At 43.2% G+C, this 22,037-nt stretch overlaps 1 protein-coding gene across 1 annotated transcript in view; it reads left to right on the forward strand.

Annotated features, from left to right (window-relative positions):
- Window positions 1-22,037, forward strand: part of PPM1H (protein phosphatase, Mg2+/Mn2+ dependent 1H) — a 207,189-nt gene that overhangs the window by 128,321 nt on the left and 56,831 nt on the right. Inside the window, exons 7-8 of the mRNA XM_075856778.1 lie at window positions 2,948-3,011; window positions 14,525-14,632. Coding sequence (XP_075712893.1) covers window positions 2,948-3,011; window positions 14,525-14,632 — 172 coding nt within the window. The remainder of the gene's footprint in view (window positions 1-2,947; window positions 3,012-14,524; window positions 14,633-22,037) is intronic.

Below are 22,037 nucleotides of genomic sequence, written 5' to 3' on the forward strand. Positions count from 1 at the left end.
CTGAACCCAAAATGTGGGAGAAATATAAAAAAAATCATAAATGATAATTTTTGCTACAAGGTTATGGAGTCCAACCAAGGTCAAAATCTGTATGTTCTCCCCCATTCTTGGGGTTTCCCCCCACACTCCAAAACATCCCTATACCTTGATCTTATAGGAAATTAATTTCTGACCCCTACTGGGGACAACTAAATACTATGGTGCAGAATGTGTTGATTCTATATAAGCTATGGGAAATAACCCGTTAATGTATTTTAGTCAATCTTAGAAATAATCCAGTAATAACAATTATAATAGACCAATTATTTAAATTGTTTTGTGGTTTGGGGGTATATTTTAAATCGCTCCCAAAGAGTATTTTGTTCACTGTTGTGCTGATGTTAATTATATTTAATTAAGTTATAACCCTATAAGATATTTAATAAACTCCATGCATTCCAGTAACCAGGGCAATATTTTACATGTGCTACGGCAGTTCTGCACTTCCTTTTTGGCTAGTGTTTTGTTCAGTCATTTAAAAAAAAAAAAAAAAAATTGTCCCCAGAGCTCGGTTAAAGTGTTTCCATCTACCTGTTGTATTCTTCACTTTTTCCTTTAATGCTTTGTAGAACAAAGCATTTTTGATTGAGGCAGAATATGTTTTACTCAAGGTCAAACAGAGAAAACCGGTAACTTTCAAAGGAATCTATGCTTAAAAGTCAGCTGAAGGTTGTCATTTATGAGCTTTTTAATGTGTGCTCCTCCGCATTTAACGGTGTTGAAAGCTGATCAGATATTTTAGTGAACAAAGATCCCAAGGTTAACTATTTAGCCTGATTGCTACAATAATGTACGCTAACTTTATGGGGTACATGATGGAGTAGAACTATTCTCATAGATGGTGTCACAGTACCAGCAGAGAACCCTTAGGACTATTCCAGGGAGCAGAGTCTAAGGGATTCCCTGGTTTTTACAGGGATCTGGGCTTTGCTGCTGACAATCCCCAGGTCGCTACCCCCAGAGTAGCCTCTGTTGGCAATGGCTGACATGGACAGGACCGGATAATACGATAAGTACTTTGGCAGCAAGCGATGTACTAGGTCAGGGCAGGGGTCCGACAAAGACTGGGCCAGTATCAGAAGTTCATTAGTAGCAGAATAAAACCATCCGTAACAGAACCTGATTGCTCAGGCCGAGGAAGTAATGGATGAGGATATCTTACGTACCCTTAGAAATCTGGGTGATTGGAGGTGGAGCAAAGTTTAACGATTATTTGAAGCAATAGGGTGTAGTCACATGCCCAAGGAGTACAAAGAAGCAGAACACTCATTAAGAATGCCGGCAAGGTCAGGTGGTGTCTTGTTAGTAATACCGGCAGCGTGCAGCAGTCACCTAGCAACATGAGGTGGAGGCCATGTACAAGCGTGTTGTGTTTCTGGAAGAAAGCAGCTATGTTTTTTTTCTACTCTCGTACAACTATTTTTGTTTTTTATTTATTGTTTTTTGATGGTAAATGTACCTTATCGTTCCCTATCCTTACATAAAATAATTGCCTAGCATTAACCCACACAGGACATCCGCCACTTAGTTTGGATTAAATGATAATTAATCGTTACTGACTGACTAAGAAACATACATGTTCACATATACGCTAGATAATTAGTCATCCAATCGGTTTTCATTGATCATTTTTGGTATAGAAAAATAACTAACAACCCCCTGTTATGATTTCTAACAATACTTGTTTTCTGTTGTCTAGAGAAAAAAAATGTACATAGATGGCGAGATTTTTTTTTATTTGCAATAAAACACTCTGAAATTGACCCAAATAAAAAAAAAAAAAAAGTACTATAAAAGGCAGTGTTTTGTACTATGTATTTAATTTGTTGGTATTTCTTTACTGTAATTTTATTGAAGGGGAATTCTGAGTTTTTAGAGGGGTCCCACATTAAGGACCACACAGATTACAATTGATCCCAGCTACGGGACACCCTGTGATCAGTTAATTATCGAGGGACACTTCTGACACAAAGGGATTGTTGAAAGCAGACAGCCCCTTTAGCATTACAAGTTTCTCATTAATTGTGAAATTCCGAGAGTTTTTGTTGTCAAGAATTTAAAAGCATGATCTCATGTTGGTTCCATGCAGCAATCTGTACTTGCCGGTAACTTGAAACCTGTATTTGCGAAGAATTGGTAACTTATATAGTAGGCTAAACTATACACGTTTGATCTCTAAGTTGTCTTGATGAAGAAATCTGAACAAGGAAAGCAAGTTTCACACCGCGGTATATGCCACTGAATATTTATATTCCATGGTGCATGATCTAACATGGCTGCCTAAAATTTTAAAGCTTCTGGTAATTTTTGTTTTCGCCCATGAAATGTTTTCTGAACCATCCTAAAACATGCAATGTTGACATCCGCTTTAAAGACATTTAGTAACTAGTTAAAGACTATATTAAAGGATTTGCCCAGTTTCTAGTAAATCTATTTTAATGGAGAATGATTATAAAGATAATCTAGCTAGTTCATTCTGCTTAGTACATTTTAGTGCCTCATTTCTTCAGCCTGGGGCTGCTTCTTTAACCACTTTTCACCCCATGATGAAAATGGGCGCGGCTGTCCGTTGCCACACCATGGTGTATATCTTTGTCATTATGATCTCGCAGGCACTGTAAGTGCACCATCGAGATCAGCGGCTGGATCCGGGCCAGCGTCACCAGGTAGAAAGCGCAGGATATAATTAAGGTTCACTAGGCTGGTTCATTTGTATGCCTATTAGGGCATATTTATAGCTTGTGTTACGCATATGCTCATTTACATATTACCTATGCATGTAAACGGAACATGTCGCCATATAAAATTCATGTAACTAGTTAGTAGAACATTTGTCTTTCTACTAATTTCATGTAAGCTGCTTGCCATGTTTGTTGCTACTTAATAATTAACACATTGCTTTCCTTAGGGCTTACAAGACAATTGAGGATGAAGATTTAAAGTTTCCTTTAATATATGGAGAAGGAAAAAAGGTAATTGTTCTCTACTATTAGTTATTAAAATTTGATGTTATGAAATACAAGGCCACAAGCTTTATTATAAACCAGGACACAGTGTTACAAATATTACTCCGCCACATGATTCTCTATTATTAGGCTAGATTCACATGACAGTGAAAAAAAATATCCATTAAAAATTGATCAACTGTCCGTTTTTCATGGTTGTTTCATCCATTTCCAGTCCGTATGGCCGTTTTTAATGGCCGTTTGACATCAGTTTTATAGCAGGTTTTCATGGCCGTTAAAAAAAACTGATGAATTTCATTGGTCAGGCTTTTTTTGTCCCAACCCCCTGAAAACATCCAAAGGAAGGTCACATGTTCACCTAGACACGATTTACAGCCTCCCTGTATATGAGGCCCCACAGCCGTCCCGGTGTATGAGGCCCCACAGCCGTCCCGGTGTATGAGGCCCCACAGCCGTCCCGGTGTATGAGGCCCCACAGCCGTCCCGGTGTATGAGGCCCCACAGCCGTCCCGGTGTATGAGGCCCCACAGCCGTCCCGGTGTATGAGGCCACACAGCCGTCCCGGTGTATGAGGCCCCACAGCCCGATATGAATGCCCTACATACTCATCGATGCAGCGCTGTCTTCTTCAGGTAACGTCTCTCGTCTTTATGGGATCTGCGAAGGCGACGCGATGACACACACCCATGCAGCTCTGTTTTCTTCTGGTGTGGTCGCTAGTCTCACGAGATCTGCGAAACTAGTAGTTCCCTTGCAAATCCCCATGTCACAGATCCGTTTTTAATGGTTGTTACATGTATTGACATCCGTTAAAAACTGATACATTTACTTCTATGGGGGACGTCAGGCCGTTAAAACGGCCAAAAATGGGATACGTCCTATTTTTTTACGCCCATTATTCACGTGCCGTTAAAAAAACAGCCTTGTGAATACACCCATAGAACATCATTGTTCTGAAAACGGCCGTCACGTCCATTTTTCACTGTCGTGTGAATAAGGCCTTATTCTGATAGATATCTGCCAAAAAACCTGGAAAACTAACAGCACAGAAAAATTTTGGTGTCGTTCTCTGTTATTAAAGACATTACATGTTTGTAGGACTTTTTACAGCAATGTGTTACTATTTTGTGCTGTTAATAACAGGCTGTGACATACTATATATACTTTTTTCTTCTATGTAACAGATTAAAAATATCGGGTTAGCAGATTATCCAGATGATCTAAGGGGTTAAGCGGGTGAGATCGATGTGTTTGTAGACCGCCCGACACCCGCTTTAGCCAACACCGGACACCCATGCCGGGCTTATGTCAGAGCGCAGTAAAAAAGCGGCACGCTGCCATAAGTACCCTTAACGACCGCCGTGAAAAGGCGTATTGGTGGTCGTTAAGGGTGTGTTCACACACTTAAGGTTTTTTTATGCAGTTTTTGAAGCCAAAGCCAGCTATGCAAATAAGAGTAGTATCTGTCTATTTATATTTTCTCTCCCTATATGAAGCACCTGGTTTTGGCTTCAAAAACTGCATCCCAAAACCTGATTAAAACCTATATGTGTGAATACATCCTTAGAGGCATGGACATAAACCTTTGAAAACATTACATATAGAGAATGCAATTAAATGTTTGAAGGGGGTTGTCCAGCACGGGACGATTTATTATACTGATGACCTATCCACAGGATAGATCATCAGTATATGATCAATGGGAATTTGATACCCAGACCCCGCACTGATCAGCTGCTTCCATGCATCTGATGTCCGTGCCGGAAGCTGGTGGCTCCGATCACAGTATAGTAGGTGTTGTGCAGTACTGCAGCTCCACTCCTATTCAAGTGAATAGGAGGAGAGTTGCAGTGTATGGAGCCGTCTGCTTCCGGTGCTAAACACTGCATAACAACCGGTCCCCGTATGCAACTGGAACAGCTCATCAGTTCGGGGTCCAGGTGTCTGATCCACACCGATCGTTTACTGATGTCCTATCCGCAGGATAGGACATCTATCTGGCCCAAAAAAATATCATCCTTTCTCAGACATATACACTAGGGCTGCTAAACCACCAACATGTCGTTATCAAACTGAAGTTTAGTGTTCCAAACCTGCCCAGATCGAAACCGAATGTTTAGGCAATAGTTAGTATTACACTTTATATACGTTGTAGTTAGACTTACCACTACTGAGATCAGTCTGGGAGCAGCCTCATTTGCATGCGTATAGCTCACATGAATCAGAGGACCATATACTGCGCAGTAAAGCAAAGTGTACTGTCCCAGGCTTCATATGCCCATGCGCTTGATGCCACCGGACTCTTCAGGATCTTGTTATTTTACTAACTATTGCCTAAATGGCCGGTTTTGACCTGGGCAAGTTTGATACATATAATACCTATTAATATGTAATTAGTATGCTAGCACTATACGTGGTACAATATAACAACAATATATGACAATCCTATCCTAGTACCCACCCACGTACCTAAATACACATGTACAATACACTCACTCACGCTTCTGTGACCCTCCCCCATCTGTCTCTAACTGTCCCAGCAACTAAGGGGTTAATACAATAAGGGGCTGTAGGGAAAGAGAGCGGGCAAAAGGGTAGGTTGTAGTTGCAGCTGTATGGCAGTGGAAGGTTAGCTTGCTCTGCTGCTGGTGGCACTGAAGGGGTTAACTGCTTGGGAGAGTAGGGAGGTTGAGGTTCATGTACAGCCTGTTGTAGGCAAGGGTTAGTACAGCTACTGCTGTATATTGCTGTAGTGCAGGATAAGGGTAGGGCTATTGTGCAGGTAACAAAACCTATAACTTGGAGTCTGACACACGAGAAATGAATTAAAACAGTGAAAGTTTAGTGAATCAATTAAAATAAACACATATCTAAAAGCATAGAGATGATTACCACAAGGACAATGGACAACCAGAACATATAGTACAAATGGTGGCACTATGTAGACAGGCTAAGCACAACTATGGCGGATAACATTTATGTTTGAAAGGTAATGTGCAAGCAGCCAACTGTATGTCAATACAAAGTACTGGGTAATGAATGCAACAATGATGAATACACTATATAATTTCTCTGTATAATACATCTGGGACAACAGCCCATGAGTGGTTGAAGAGAGTTACTGAAAATGTATGCACATCATAATGCAAATGCCTATTGCAATATGTAAAAATATCTCTTACCCATCTCCAGGTTGAGTGTCTGGCGTCCACCCCGACGCACATTACCTTTCAAACATAAATGTTATCCACCATAGTTGTGCTTAGCCTGTCTACATAGTGCCGCCATTTGTACTATATGTTCTGGTTGTCCATTGTCCTTGTGGTAATCATCTCTATGCTTTTACATATGTGTTTTATTTTAATTGATTCAATAAACTTTCACTGTTTTAATTCATTTCTCGTGTGTCAGACTCCAAGTTATAGATTTTGTTTCATATCTAGTGGGTTCACCGTCACCACCATGCTCATTATGGGCCTGTGGCCCGGTTCCCCATAGAGCCCATACATTATTGTGAAGGGCCATTTACAACGGATTTTCTAGGGAGCTGTTTGGTGTCCTCCATTTAGGTACACTATTGTGCAGGTAGGCCTCGTTGTATAAGAGAGGTAAGGGTTAATTTAGCTAGGGGAGAGGGTTAGGATAGGGTTTTAATGATACATAGACTACTAGGGATTGACCCCTTCGCGCAAAATCACATACACTTGCGCGATTGGTGCTAGTGTATTAGCACATTCCCACGTAACTGTACGTGAGCCAGTGCCATCACCGTCTGGTGTATATTAAAGCCGGCACCTCGCTGTATCGGCCACGGCCAGAGCTAGCCTCCGATCCGGCCAATTAACCCCTTAGATGCAGCGATCAAAAGCGATCGCTGCATTTAGGTGGTTTCTAGCCTGTCGGCACTCCTGAGACATAGCCTCGGGGATGCCGATGGTTGCCATGGCAACGGGAGGCCTAACAATGGCTTCTGGCCTGCCAAGTACGGAAGCCTTTAGGCGCCGTCTGGGGGCGGTGCCTAAAAGGCTTGCTATCAGGGCCAAGAAAATGGAGCAGGCTCAGAAGCTGAGCCTGCACCGTTAGCCGCGGGTGTCAACGGTTTGTCACAGCTGACATCCTGCTGCAATGGCCAGGACCGGAGCTAGGCTCCGATCCAGTTGAATAATCCCTTAGATGCAGTGATCAAAAGCGATCCCTGAATCTAGGTGGTTAGATCGCATCCGATGGTTGCTAATGGCAACGATCACCCGTGGGGGTACCAATGGTCGCTATGACAACCGGAGGCCTAACAATGGCCTCCTAGTATGCCAGCCTAATAGGCTTGCTGTTAGTGAATAGCAATGTAGGTAGTGTAATAACTATATAGGTAGTGCAGTGTATTAGAATAGCGATCAGGGCTTCATGCCTTAAAGTCCCCTATTGGGACAAAAAAAAAAAAAGTTAATAAAAATGTTGTAAAAAAAAAATAAGTTTCAAGTTGAAAAATCAATAACCACCTTTTTTCCCCATAATAAGCCTTTTATTATAGGAAAAACGGAAAACATAAAAAAAAATTCCTGTGAACCGTCTATGGGTATGTTCACACGACCTATTTTTAGCTGTTTTTCGGCTCGTAAACGTCCTGAAAAACGGCTGAAAATGCGGGGGTGAACGCCTACAAATATCTGCCTGTAGATTTCAATGGGAAAAACGACGGTCCGTTCTCACGGGGCATTTTTAACGCGGCCATTTTTTTAAGCGGCCGCGTAAAAAAAGTCTCTTTAAAAAGAAGTGTATGTCACTTCTTGAGCCGTTTTTGGAGCCTTTTTTCATTCACTCGATAGTTGCTTAAAAAACGTCTGAAAATCAGGAGCTGTTTTCCCTTGAAAACCGCTCCGTATGTTCAGACGTTTTTGTTAAGCGTGTGAACATACCCTTAGGGGTTAAGAAACTTTCGGAATACTGTTTTGAATAGTTTTAGGGGTGCAGTTTTTAAAATGAGGTGATTTATGGGGACTTTTTAATATATAAGCCATCAAAGCCACTTCAGAACTAAAGTGGTCTCTGAAAAAATTAGCCCTTTGAAATTTTCTTGAAAATGTGAGAAATTGCTGCTGAAGTTCTAAGCCTTGTAACATAGTAGAAAAATAAAAGGACTTTTAAAAAAATTATGCAAACATAAAGTAGGCATATGGGAAATGTTAACTAGTAACAATTTTGTGTGGTCTTACTAGCAAATACTTTTAAATTACAAAAATGCTAATTTTTGCAAATTTTCTCTGAATTTTGGTGTTTTTCACAAATACATTTTACCACTAACATAAAACAGAATGTGCCACAAGAAAACAGTCTCAGAATCGCTTGGATACATATAAGCATTCCAAAGTTATTGCCATAAAGTGACACCTCCGATTTTACAAAATTAGCTGTGTCCTTAAGGCCAGAACAGGCCGTGTTCTTAAGGGGTTAAAGAAGATCATATTAATGCCCTATCTCCTAACCTAATAGACGCTATGATGCTGATAACTACAGTGTAATTTTAAGGTTTTTTTTAAACTTTTATTATTTGCAAATTTATGTGCATTTTTCTAAATATGCTAATTTTGCTATACTTGCCAAATGAGAGGTACTCTTTCTTTTCACTCGGCGGTGTAATGTTTTCTGTATGACGCTGTCTAATCAGCGTCGTACAGTTCTCTTCCTCCCAGCCCCGCAGCACAGCCTAATCATATAGTATACAGCTTCCATTCCCGACTGCATTTTCAACTCGTGATCTCTCTTGTTTTACAGCTAGAACTGCGAATCTAGTCTTTCACATGCCACCAGAACCACTGCACTAGGTGTTCCACAGCCGGTAAAATGGCTTATTTGAGCTCCACCTCAGGAGAATCGCTGGTGTTGACGCCCAGTTTTCTAGTATAGCCTCATTTGCATATTTAGAAAAAAGCTCCGAACTTTTAAAATAATAAACTTATTGGGACACAATTTTCACTAGCATTATCAGTGTGACAGCGCCTATTAGATTACTAGGATATTGGGTATTACTAAACTAGTGACCGATCCACTTTAATGCTGAGTGACTGATATATCCATCACAAGAAAGAGCTAGTTCCCGCATCGTGAAGGATATATCCGTCACTCTGCCACTGTACCAACGAGATCAGTGGCAGGAGCACTGCTGTTATACACAGCCGGCGCACCTATCGCAACTGCCAGAATCGAAGAGTGCTTCAATTACGGCGGTTAAACACCTTAGATGCCGCTGTCATTAGCGACCGCGGCATCTAATGTTTTTGACAGAGATCGTGACGAGATCGCGGGGCGCCGATGGGTTTCCATGGCAGCCGAGGGCCTAGCAATGGCCCCCAGGGCTGCCTTCAGCAACTGCCTATTAGGTAGATTGCCTGTCCGTTTTATACTAAGTATACCAAAGCATTATTTCAACGATCAGAAGATTGCATTGTGAAGTCCCCTAGTGGGACAAAAAAAAAAAAGAGAAACGGTTAAAAAAAAAAAATTGGAATGTGGCGATGCAAATACGAGTTTTTTATATTTTTAAAAAAAGGGTTTTTGTTCAAACGTAGTAAAATTTATAACATTTTTACATATTTGGCGTCCCTGTGATCGAGCCGACCCATAAAATAAAGGTAATAAAGATGGTATTTGTTTGGCACAGACCCTTTCGTCCACAGGTGATATCCTTCATCTTAATTCTATTATGGACTCCTGTCCGGGTAGGCGTGCAGTATGGTGGTCACATTTTCAATTAAGGTCGTTCTTCTCCTTTGGGGGCTGTACTATTTTTCTGCAAGATAGGACTCCTATGGAACTTCATCTCTCGCTATATTCTTCGCCATCACGCATGTTGTCTTATTTGCATGGGATCCTCCAGCCTTACTCTTCTGCTCAGTTGGCGCTCACTGCGCCCTGAGACAGGGAGATGGAGATTTTCAACATTCTGATGAGGATTGGCAAACTGTGTTCTTGTTAGTTAACAGGTTGCCGACCTCCTGCTTTGCACAGGGAAAAAAAATATAAAATTCTTACAAGATGGTACCGATGTCCTTCTTCTTTTCTCCATCGGATATTCCCTAATGTGTTGGAGGATTGTTAGAGGTGTGGTAGTGCTCCTGGAAATATGTTGCACGTTTGGTCGGATTGCCCCAGGCTTCTTCCTTTTTGGGGGAAAGTTTTTGACCTTGGAAATAAACTTATGGATACTTCCATTATTGCTTCTCCTTCTGTTGAATTGCTGTCTATGATTCCTGGGTCACTCCCACACCTTAAGAGGGGCACCTTTAGGCACTTTCTAACTGCAGCTAGAATTGTAATTCCTCGCCATTGGAAGTCCACTACTGTGCCTTCTTTACAGGAATGGGTAAATGAGATTAACAACATCATGAGAATGGAGGACTTGATGGCGGTTGATCGCAGTAAATCGGACGCCTTTGTCAGGAATTGGGCAGTCTGGTCCCTGTTCCGGGATAGTGCTGACCTCCCTCGCTGGTTAGATGGTCTCTTCTGGAATACTTGCTTACTCGCTGCTCCTCCACCACCTTTTTCTATGTATATTTGTCTCCCTTTTGTTGTCTTGATTCTCGTATCCCTTGTCTTATCCCTACCTTTTGTGATCATTATATACTATGTTATATATATATATATCTTATCTATATTGCTGATTTATTCTTCTGCCCTTTGATTTGTATTTTGCCGTTTTAGTTCTGATTGCTCTACTGTAATTGTAATTTCTTTTTCATTGCAACATTTTGTAAGATTTCAGTTAAATTTGTTAATAAAGAAAAAAAAGAATAAAGTTAACATGTTATTTACGCTGCATAGTGAATGGCGTAAATGGCACGAAAAACAATGCTGGATTAGCTGTTTATTTTCAATTCCCTCCTAAAATAAAGTTAATAAAAATTATTCAATATATTATATGCATCCAAAAATGGTGCAATTGAAAAATACAACTCGTCCCACAAAAACCAAGCTATTGTATGTCGACGAAATAAAAAAAAGTTAATGACTCTTGGAATGCGACCATAAAAAACAAAGCAAATAATCCCTGGTCATTAAGGGGTTAATGCTGTGGCCTGTCTTCAGTGGAATGGTTGGTGGTGCTGGATCGTCTTTTGGAGAGGATTTAGCAGGACCTGTTTTCGTGGTATCCAGCTTCTCAGGTGGGGGTGGTGTGAAAGCCTCAGGAGTGCACCAGCAATGGCCTATTTAAGCCCAGTGTGTGCACTCCTGTATGACCTCACCATGCCAAACTCATGCACGTGCAGGGGGGGGCTGGTGCGTGGGAAAATTCTGTGATTTTGGAATGCATTATAGGATGTGTCCACTGTTTATGGCTTCCGCCCTGGAGGGTAGTAGACAAGAGGATCAAAGGAGATCCTTTGCTCCTCCCAGCGTAAACCAGACAAGGCAGCTGGCTTCCTGCCAGCCATGTCTTGTCCCTTATCGTGAGACACTTTCCCACAGGCATATGTGTGAATACACACCTATGTCTGATGGGATGATAGATAGAGATAGATATGTTTTTAAAAACGCGTGCGTGCGTGCGTGCGTGGCACTATCTACAGAGGGCACTGTGGCACGATCTAAGAAAGGGCTGCCCAATCTTGACATTCTTGTGGCTGCCAACTGAGCCGCTGGACTGCATTTAGCGACACTTAAACTAGAAAACTGGATTGTTAAAATACACGTGGAGTAAACTCTCAAATTTCCGGTGAATTTAAAACTAGCGGTATTATTGGCGTCGGTGACTGATGCCGGCGTCTATGTCGTCCTGGCTCTCTACTCTGGGCTGTACGCGCATCCATTTACGGCCTTCGGGTTGTCATTTTCCGATTCTGTTTCCCTTGCTGTATCACAGCGTTCAGTTTGGTGCTATGTCGTCTTGCTGTGTTCGGCCGCCTTTGGCTCCCCCCATGTTACTAACGATGCTGTTTGCATCGATCCCTTTGGCTGAGTGGTTACCAGGGGGCCGGCTGATCGAATGGGCGTCTGTTCTGACGTCTTGTGTTTTGATTGGTGCGGCTCGATCACGCCTCCGGCCATGGAGGTGGGGCTTGATGTGCATAAGATCCCAGTGTTCTGCCGGCGCGTGTTGGGACCGACATCAGATGTCTCATACGTGCCGTAACTGAAATTTAAACAGCATAATACATGCTGACCGGCCCTTTACCAATAAAGATTAATAAGACAAGATATACCCCTGAGGACGCTCCCCTACTTGGTGCAGAAACGCGTTGGGAAGTGGTCTTTTTATATCTGTGTCAGGCAAACCCATTCAAATATTTTGCCAGCACACCTAGCAGCTGTGAATGTGTGGGCTGTTTATTACATGCTAGGCACTTCTATTTTGGTGCTGACTACATGTTCACACCCCGCAAGCTATTGTGTGCAATCCGGATTTGCTTGCCAACGCCTGTAGCTGATTAATTTGGCAACTTTTGCCCTACATTTTTTAATAATGAATTATGTTTAATAAAATTTGTTTTAAAACGTTTACACAGGCAGTTCTAAATAGCGGTATTATTGTAGTCATTTAGTATTGTTATACACATTTAGTATTGTTATAGTAATGTAGTATTGTTATAGTAGTTCAAATAACTAATTGATTAACAATAATTTTGTATTGTATCAAATTTGAAAGTAATGCGGCCCGTTAACTTCACATTTTTTTCTATGTGTGGCCTATTTACATGGCCTAGTTTGAGATCTCTGATATAGAGCTACAGAAAACACTACAGCCTATAGATTTCCTGATCTCTACATGACCCTAAAGTTTCCTTTACCTGAACAAGTCCGTTCTGAAGAACCCCCACTGTTTTCTACTAGGCCACAGCTGAAGCCCCACTTTTATGACAATGAAGAAGCGCTGTCATGAGCAACTTAGGAGTGAGCATAGGAAATATACAGCAGCTGTCAACTGTATCACACAATGACTATATAACTGCACCAGCATCACTTTATATAGGAAATAGACATGTAGCGGATTTGGAAGTTGTATTAAGTACCCTCAGGCTCCCTGCACACACAGCAGGTTTTTTGTGGATCTTACTATTCGAATTTGCAGAGGAAAATCTGCAGCGAAAGACTGTTGCAGGAAAGTGGATGAGATTTTAAAACCTCTCATCCACATGTTGCTGAACGTTTAACGCAAAAATAATCCGAACATTCTGCGGATTTTCAAATACACAGCATGTTTATTCTGTTCTAGATGTTCATTGCGGATTTCACCATTTCACCCTCTTTCGCTACATGTGTGGATACACGTGTAGCGGATTTGTTGCGTTGTTACATCCAGTACAGAATGAGCATTCTCTGATCTCCGTGTAAAGATGTTTTTTTTAAAATCTCATCCACTTGACTGCAACTGTCTTCCCCATGCCGATTTTCTGCCCACAAGTCCAGATGGAAAATCTGCAACAAATCCGCTACGTGTGTTCTAAGGCTATGTTCACAGGTAGCTTATTGCTGTGGACTTTCTGTCCAGGTTTGCGTGGGGGAGAAATCTTCGGAGTATTACTGTGGCAGCATAGTGGATGAGATTTCACAAATCTCATCCACATGCTGTGAAAATTGTAGGCAGAGAGAAATTGACTTGCGATGCAGTCTCTACATTGAGTTTAATAGTAACGGAAAAATCTGCAACAAATGGCAAGTGGATGCATAGAAGCTGCAGAACAGAAAGAAAGTAAATTTTTAATGAAAGTATACTGGGAAAGTGCTTAGCATTCTAAAATGCATATGTAAAAAAATGGCATCAAAAGTTTTCATAGCCTTTAAAGTTGAGCTGTTAGGCTATGTTCACACGGAGTATTTTGGGGGAGGAATATCTGCCTCAAAGCTCCAAACGGAATTTTGAGGCAGATATTCCTCCCCCAAAATACTCCGTGTGAATAGCAATGATCGCGCCGTTTTTCGCCCGCGGCCATTGAGCGCCGCGGGCAGAAAACACGCTTTCTCCTGCCTCCCATTGAAGTCAATGGGAGGTCGGACGCGGAAGCGCCCGAAGATAGGGCATGTCGCTTCTTTTTCCCGCGAGGCAGTTTTACTGCTCGCGGGAAAAAGACGCCGACGCCTCCCATTGAAATCAATGGGAGGCGTTCTCGGGCCGTTTCTGCCGAGTTTTGCGACGCGGTTTCCGCGTCAATAAACTCGGCAAAAGACCCCGTGTGAACATAGCCTTAGGTCACATGTCTGACAGCAGAGTGGTGATAAAACACTGTTCTTTTGGGTACCATCCATATTTTTGAAGGAAACTATATGATTGGAAAAAACGTGAATGTATTTACAACGTTACTAAAAAAATGTTGATTTCAACTATTACTCTGTAAATATTACACATCACAGTGAAAAAGGCTGCAGATAAAGTATACACGGCCGTTTTTTGAGATTTTATAAGACATTATTTTTTTCCAACTTTCTTTTTATTTTTGTTTAAAAAAAAAATGCAAGATTATATTAAAAAAAAATTATCTATAAGCAGTTCTTGTTTTTAATGCATTGTAAATTTACTTTGGATGCAGGCCCGAGTGATGGCAACAATTGGTGTAACCAGAGGACTTGGTGATCATGATTTGAAAGTCCACGATTCTAATATTTATATTAAACCATTTCTGTCTTCAGTTCCTGAGGTAAGTTCAATTCAAATGTTTTTTTATGTATTTTTATTTTAAAGATAAGTCAAATATTAAAGATAATTTTCAACCTAAATATTCTATGATGTACTATCCTAACATATAGTCCTATCTGCCCTTCTTATTGCATGGCCAGTCGTGTCGGAATTGCTCTGGAATTCCGCTGCGGCCAGTCCGCTTCGGAAGTCCGCAGCGGACATTTTCTCCATTGGTTTCCACACCTTTTTAGTTAGGTTCGTGCACACGTGGCGGAAAACTCCGCTGCGGACCATAGGCTGCGGTGCGAAATTTGGTGTCCGCAGCATACACTAGCTGTTGCGGACATGTTGTGGACTTTCTCCATTGACTTCAATAGAGATTCAAAATTCTGCAATGAAATCCACAGATGTTATGTGTGTTGCGTTGCAGATTGGTTTTACGAACAGGATAATTCTTCATTCTGGCTGGACCTATGTGTTTCGAGGTCTATAGCCAGACTGAGATGAAATGTTTTAAAAGACAGCAGGAAGTACTCTTCACCTCAATACGCAACGGCTAATCTGCATCAATTTACTGCACATTTTAGGCAAAGCCGCAACAGAATCTGCAACGCAGATTATGTGCGGCATTGATGCGGACAGTGTCTGCAGGAATACGCCACGTCTGGCCATGCCCTTAGGGTGAGTTCACACAGAGTTTTTTGCAGGAAGAAAATCTGAATTTTGAGTCAGATTTTCCCCTGCCTCCACGCCGATTTTTGTGGAGTTTTTCGCTCACTGCCATTGAGCGCCGTGAGCATAAGACGCCGCGAAATACACTTTCTCTGCCTCCCATTGATGTCAATAGGAGGTCAGAGGCGTAAACGGCCGAAGATAGGGCATGTTCCTTCTTTTTCCCGCGAACCGGTTTTTCCGCTCGCGGGAAAAAACTGCCTCCACCTCCCATTGAAATCAATGGTAGACTTTATTGGCGCGTTATGCGGCGCGTTTTCCGATAGGATAGGTCATAAATGTCAGATAGATGAGGGTCCCACCTCTGGGACCTGCACCGATCCCTAGAACAGGACCCCCTAAACCCCATTCTGCCGCTCTGTGTTGCGGCAGAAGCAGGTGAATTCCAACCATAAATTAGGAAACCGCGTAGCTCGTTGAGCTATGATGTTTCCGTAAGTCCCATAGAATTGAACGGTAGTTACGGAAACCACGTAGCTTGCATGCTACACTACTTCCGTAACTGCCGTTCACTACTATCGGAGTTACAGAAGCAGCGTAGCTTAGCAAGCTATGCTGTTTTTCGTAACTTTCGATCATATAGTCAGGAAATGGCCGGGGAGAAAAAGTTAGAATGGGGTTTAGGGGGCCCAGTTTTAGAGATAGGAGCGGGTTCCCAGAGTTCTGACATTTGACATATCTTGTGGATATGTCATAAATGTCTCTGATGGGAAAACCCCTTTAATAGAGGGATATCCTCTGTTCAGGATCCTCTTATCTAGAGTAGAGTGGCTTTAACCCCTTCCCGCGTTTCCACGTACATGTATGTGGGGGAATGCAGCCGGTTAGCGCATTCCCACGTACTTATACTAGATGCATATAAACTGTCAACATGCCGCGAGATGCGGCTCAGTTCAATGCAAACTGCTGTCCGAGACAGCATAGCAACACAGCAAGCAAACAGGGGACCAATCACAGTGGTACCCTGACGGTGATCACTGTGATTGGTCTGTCTTGCACTGACAGACCAATCACAGTTCAGTGATATAGGCAGTGATTGTTTTGCCTACGTCTCTGGCTCTGATCTGCTCTGTTGGTGTTGAGAGGTGATCGGAGTCAAAATGTGAAGAGAGAGCAGAACGAGTTTCTATAAAAAGTTTATAAAAATAAACCCCTTGTGCCCCATCGGACCGTCCTATCCGAGCCCCATCGTCCTCTCTCACTGCCTAGTGACAGACATCACTGGATCCGTCCAGTCAGCCAGACCTGTGTGTGAAACCCATTTGGTGGGTTTCTCTGTGTTCATTTTTTCTTTTCTTTTTATTCTTTGTAAAAAATATTTTAAAAAAAATATATAAAAAAAAGTTTGATAGTGACCGGGATAGTAAATGGATTAGTTAGGGATTGTACCAGATTAGCTTGTTAGGGTGTGTGGTTAGGTAAGGTGAGTGCTAGCTGAAAATAATTTAGAGTTAGGGTATGTGCACACACACTAATTACGTCCGTAATTGACGGACGTATTTCGGCCGCAAGTAGTGGACCGAACACAGTGCAGGGAGCCGGGCTCCTAGCATCATAGTTATGTACGATGCTAGGAGTCCCTGCCTCTCTGCAGGACAACTGTCCCGTACTGTAATCATGTTTTCAGTACGGGACAGCAGTTCCACGGAGAGGCAGGGACTCCTAGCATCGTACATAAGTATGATGCTAGGAGCCCGGCTCCCTGCACTGTGTTCGGTCCACTACTTGCGGCCGAAATACGTCCGTCAATTACGGACGTAATTAGTGTGTGTGCACATACCCTAAGGGTATTAGGTAGGGCTAATTAGTGTTAGAGGTTTAGGGAGTTAGCGCTCTAAAATAAAATCTACATTTTATTAAATCATAAAATGACAAAGCAGGTGTTCACTGCTGAAGAGGCGTACGCCTTCCTCTGTACAAAGTCAGACTGACAGTGGAGATGAGGTGACATTTTTGATGTAGTCATCCTCAAGTGACATCTAGTGATGAACACCCCATAGACGTTCTAGGGCTAGTGTGCGAGCACAACCCGGTTTAGATGCCCCTGCGTGGATTGCCCCTGACAATTATATGCCCCAGATGCCTGAATTTACTGCCACTTCAGGCACCAATGTGGATACTACCGGATTTAGGGGAAATTTTTTTTTTTTAAAGATTTAATTTGTCTGAAGGTAGTGCAGACCAACCTTTTATACGGAGCAATTTATTGCCCAAAATCCTAGCAGTTACTATGCCAGGCCCCAATAAAGGGCCCCTACTGATGAAGATGAAATTTATATATTTTGGGACCTCCTGCTCAACATGGGCATTACAAAAAAGCCCACTATTTGCCCCTATTGGAGCACTGATCTGCTACACCACTGCCCACTTTACCGCCTCACCATGCCTAGGGCTCGTTTTTGAGTTCCTGCTGAGATTCCTTCATTATAGTAATAATGAGGAATGCCCACCCACCAATGACCCAAATTCGAACAGAATATGTAAAATTAGGCCAGTAGTAAAACACTACAATAATAAATTTAGTGAAGTTTGCACCCCACAGAAATGTATAGCAGTGGACGAATCCCTGGTACATGTCACGATACGGGGTGTGGAACCACTGGGCCATGCAGCGTAGCGGGATGGCAGCTGGCCAAACGGGTATAGTGCAGAGTCTATAGTCCAGAAAGGGTACCTGTAGCAAGGCAGGCTCGGCTGGGACCAGGCAGCAAGTAGACCTCAGGCGTGGAGTAGCAGAACAGGCGTGGAATACAGCACAGCAGTACACGACAACAGCTCAGCACGGCACTTGACCAGGATAGCACGGGATACAGGAACAGGGAACACTTGGAAACTGGAAGACACTAGGAGACCATTTGCAAGACAAACTTTGGGTAACAAACAACCCTCAGGCAAGGATCAAGATAGTCCAGTAGCATTCTGGGCTTGATTGCAGACTTCCTGCAATTATGCACGCACTGGCCCTTTAAGACCGTGCGCACGCCCTCTGGGAGACTGTCTCGATACCAGGAAGTGAGTGCCGGCGCCTCACAGGGCGATGACGCTGCAGGGAACTCACATGGCCGCGGCCGTCGAGGGGTAAGTCAGATCGACGGGTCGCGGCCATAGACGTTACAGTACATTTCAAAGGCAGGCTACGCTTCCGCCAGTACCTGCCCAACAAAAGGGCTAGGTATGGCGTAAAGCTGTACAAAGTATGTGAAAGTGTATCCGGAAATACTTTGAAATTTAGAATCTATGAAGGTAAAGATTCTACTGTACAATAGAGCCCCCAGACTAAGTGGGAAGATAGTATGGTATTTGCTGCACCCCTTACTGCACCACAGATACAAACTTTATATAGATAATTTCTATAATAGTGTCCCCCTTTTTGAAGTGCCTTGCTGCTAGAGGAACCGCAGCATGCGGCACAATTAGGAGAATCCAATAGGGTCTCCCCAAGGCCTTTGTTGAGGAGACAGTGCGCAGAGGGGAAAGCAGGGCTGTTTGCAGCAACAATTTGCTGCTGGTCAAATACAAGGACAAGAATGATGTCCTTGTATTAACCACTCTCCACGCAGACTGATCAGTCCCAGTCCGAGAAACCAGAGCGCAGACCCCTAAGCAGGGGCGTAGCTAGAGGCTCATGGGCCCCGATTCAAAAATTCTTACTGGGCCCCCCCCCCCCTCAAACTTCTCATGGCCGACGGTCCGCTTTCAGCTGCATCGCTGGGTCTCCTAAGTGACCCAACAATGCAGCACTAGCAGCCAGGGGCGTCACTAAGGCTGGGTTCACACACACTATTTACGGACGTAATTCGGGCGTTTTAGCATTGAATTACGTCCGAAAATGCGGCTCAAAAGCGTCGGCAAACATCTGCCCATTCATTTGAATGGGTCTTACGATGTTCTGTGCCGACGGTCATTTTTTTTTACGCGCCGCTGTCAAAAGGCGGCGCGTAAAAAAGTGCCTGTCACTTCTTCAGACGTAAATGGAGCCGTTTTCCATGGAAAACCAGCTTCAGTTACTTCCATAATGGACGCAGCAAAAGACGCCTGCACATGCCATTACGGCTGAAATTACGGTGCTGTTTTCTCCTGAAAACAGCACAGTAATTTTAGCCGTAACGGACGCTGCCGTGTGAACATACCCTCAGGGCTTAAAATGTCCGGGAAATAGCCCCAATACATATGTGTCCGCCCCCAAAAAAAGTGTGTATATGAGACAGCATAGCATATCTATAGCACTACGACCCTATAAACTATGGATAGGATTAGATACAGTGGCTCAGAAGGCAGTATCACACATGATGGGATTAAATACACAGCTCAGCAGACCGTATCACACATGATAGGATTAGATACAGTGGCCCAGCAGACAGTATCACACATGATAGGATTAGATACAGTGGCTCAGCAGACAGTACCACACATGATAGGATTAGATACAGTGGCTCAGCAGACATTACCACACATGATAGGATTAGATACAGTGGCTCAGCAGACAGTACCACACATGATAGGATTAGATACAGTGGCTCAGCAGACAGTACCACACATGATAGGATTAGATACAGTGGCTCAGCAGACAGTATCACGCATGATAGGATTAGATACAGGGCTCAGCAGACAGTATCACACATGATAGGATTAGATACACAGCTCAGCAGACAGTATCACACATGATAGGATTAGATACAGTGGCTCAGCAGACAGTATCACGCATGATAGGATTAGATACAGGGCTCAGCAGACAGTATCACACATGATAGGATTAGATACACAGCTCAGCAGACAGTATCACACATGATAGGATTAGATACAGTGGCTCAGCAGACAGTATCACACATGATCGGATTAGATATAGGGCCCAGCAGACAGTATCATACATGATTGGATTAGATACACAGCTCAGCAGACTGTATCACACATGATAGGATTAGATACAGGGCCCAGCTCGCTGACATTGCGGCTCCAGCGCTGGACCCAGGATAGGTAAGAATAATAATTTTGCTTCTTTATGTGTTACTGATTATTTTTGTGTGTTTGTGTTTTTTTACAGGTTCGGTTGTTGGACTTCAGATTCGAGGACTTCAATGACGGCGTTTTTTTTATTCTCAATAAAATGGTTAATGAGGGTTGTGTTTTTTTATTTCAATAAAATATTTTTTCTATGTGCTTGTATCTTTTTAAACTTTATTATCACCGCCTTAGTAATGGCCGCTGGCTGATTGACGACCTCCATTACTAAGGCAGGGCTTAATGTTAGCAGGTGCAGAGGCTATCACTAACCCCCATTATTACCCCGGTACCCACCGCCACCAGGAGTACTGGGAAGAGCCGGGTACAAACCAGTACCCGACCATCTGTAGTGACAGGCAGGCACCGGGGTGGCCGCAGGCTGGTAGTATTAGGCTGGGGAAGGCCAAAAACAGTGGCACCTACCACCCTGGTAATGCTGCCTGCTGCTGCTGTGTTGTATCTGGCTGGTTATGAAAATTGGGGGGGACCCGACATCGTTCTTTCCAATTTTTTTTTATTTTTTTTTAAATGACGTGGGGTCCCCCCCATTTTCATAACCAGCCAGATACAATAAAGCAGCAGCAGGCAGCATTACCAGGATGGGAAGGGCCACTGTTTTTGGCCTTTCCCCTCCTGATAATACCAGCCTTCGGCCACCCCAGTGGCCGACCATCACTACAGATGGTCAAGTACTGGATGGTACCCGGCTCTTCCCAGCACCCCTGGTGGCGGTGGGTACCGGGGTAATAAAGGGGGTTAGTGTTAGCCTCTGCATCTGCTAACACTAAGCCCCGCCTTAGCAATGGATGCTGTCAATCAGCCGTTGGCCATTACTAAGGCGGTAGTAATATAGTTTAAAAAAAAAACACAAAGACATAGAAAAAATATTTTATTGAAATAAAAAAAAAACCCACACAGCCCTCATTAACCATTTTATTAATAAAAAAAAAAGCTGTCATCGAAGTAGTCCTGGAATCCGCCGTAGTCCAACGACCGAACCTGTAAGAAAACACACAAGAAATGATTAGTAACACGTGTGTTAGGGTATGTGCACACACACTAATTACGTCCGTAATTGACGGACGTATTTCGGCTGCAAGTCCCGGACCGAACACAGTGCAGGGAGCCGGGCTCCTAGCATCATAGTTATGTACGATGCTAGGAGTCCCTGCCTCGCTGCCGGACAACTGTCCCGTACTGAAAACATGATTACAGTTGTCCTGCAGCGAGGCAGGGACTCCTAGCATCGTACATAACTATAATGCTAGGAGTCCGGCTCCCTGCACTGTGTTCGGTCCGGTACTTGCGGCCGAAATACGTCCGTCAATTACGGACGTAATTAGTGTCTGTGCACATACACTAAGGCTTAGATACAGGGCCCATGTGTGATACTGTCTGTGGGACCCTGTATCTAAGCCTACCACAAGGTAGGCTTAGATACAGGGTCCAGCAGACAGTAATCTTATACAGTATAAGATTACTGTGTGCTGGGGCCCTGTATCTAAACCTACAGTGTGGTAGGCTTAGATACAGGGCCCAGCAGACAGGATCACGCATGGGCCATGTATCTAAGCCTACCATGTGATTGGCTTAGATACAGGGCCCAGCAGACAGGATCACACAATCTGTGATCCTGTCTCATGGGCCCCCTAAGCCTGATACATCGTAGGCTTAGGGGTTGTGCAGTCCCT

Source organism: Rhinoderma darwinii, chromosome 3 (assembly GCF_050947455.1).
Source record: "Rhinoderma darwinii isolate aRhiDar2 chromosome 3, aRhiDar2.hap1, whole genome shotgun sequence".
NCBI lineage: Eukaryota > Metazoa > Chordata > Amphibia > Anura > Rhinodermatidae > Rhinoderma > Rhinoderma darwinii.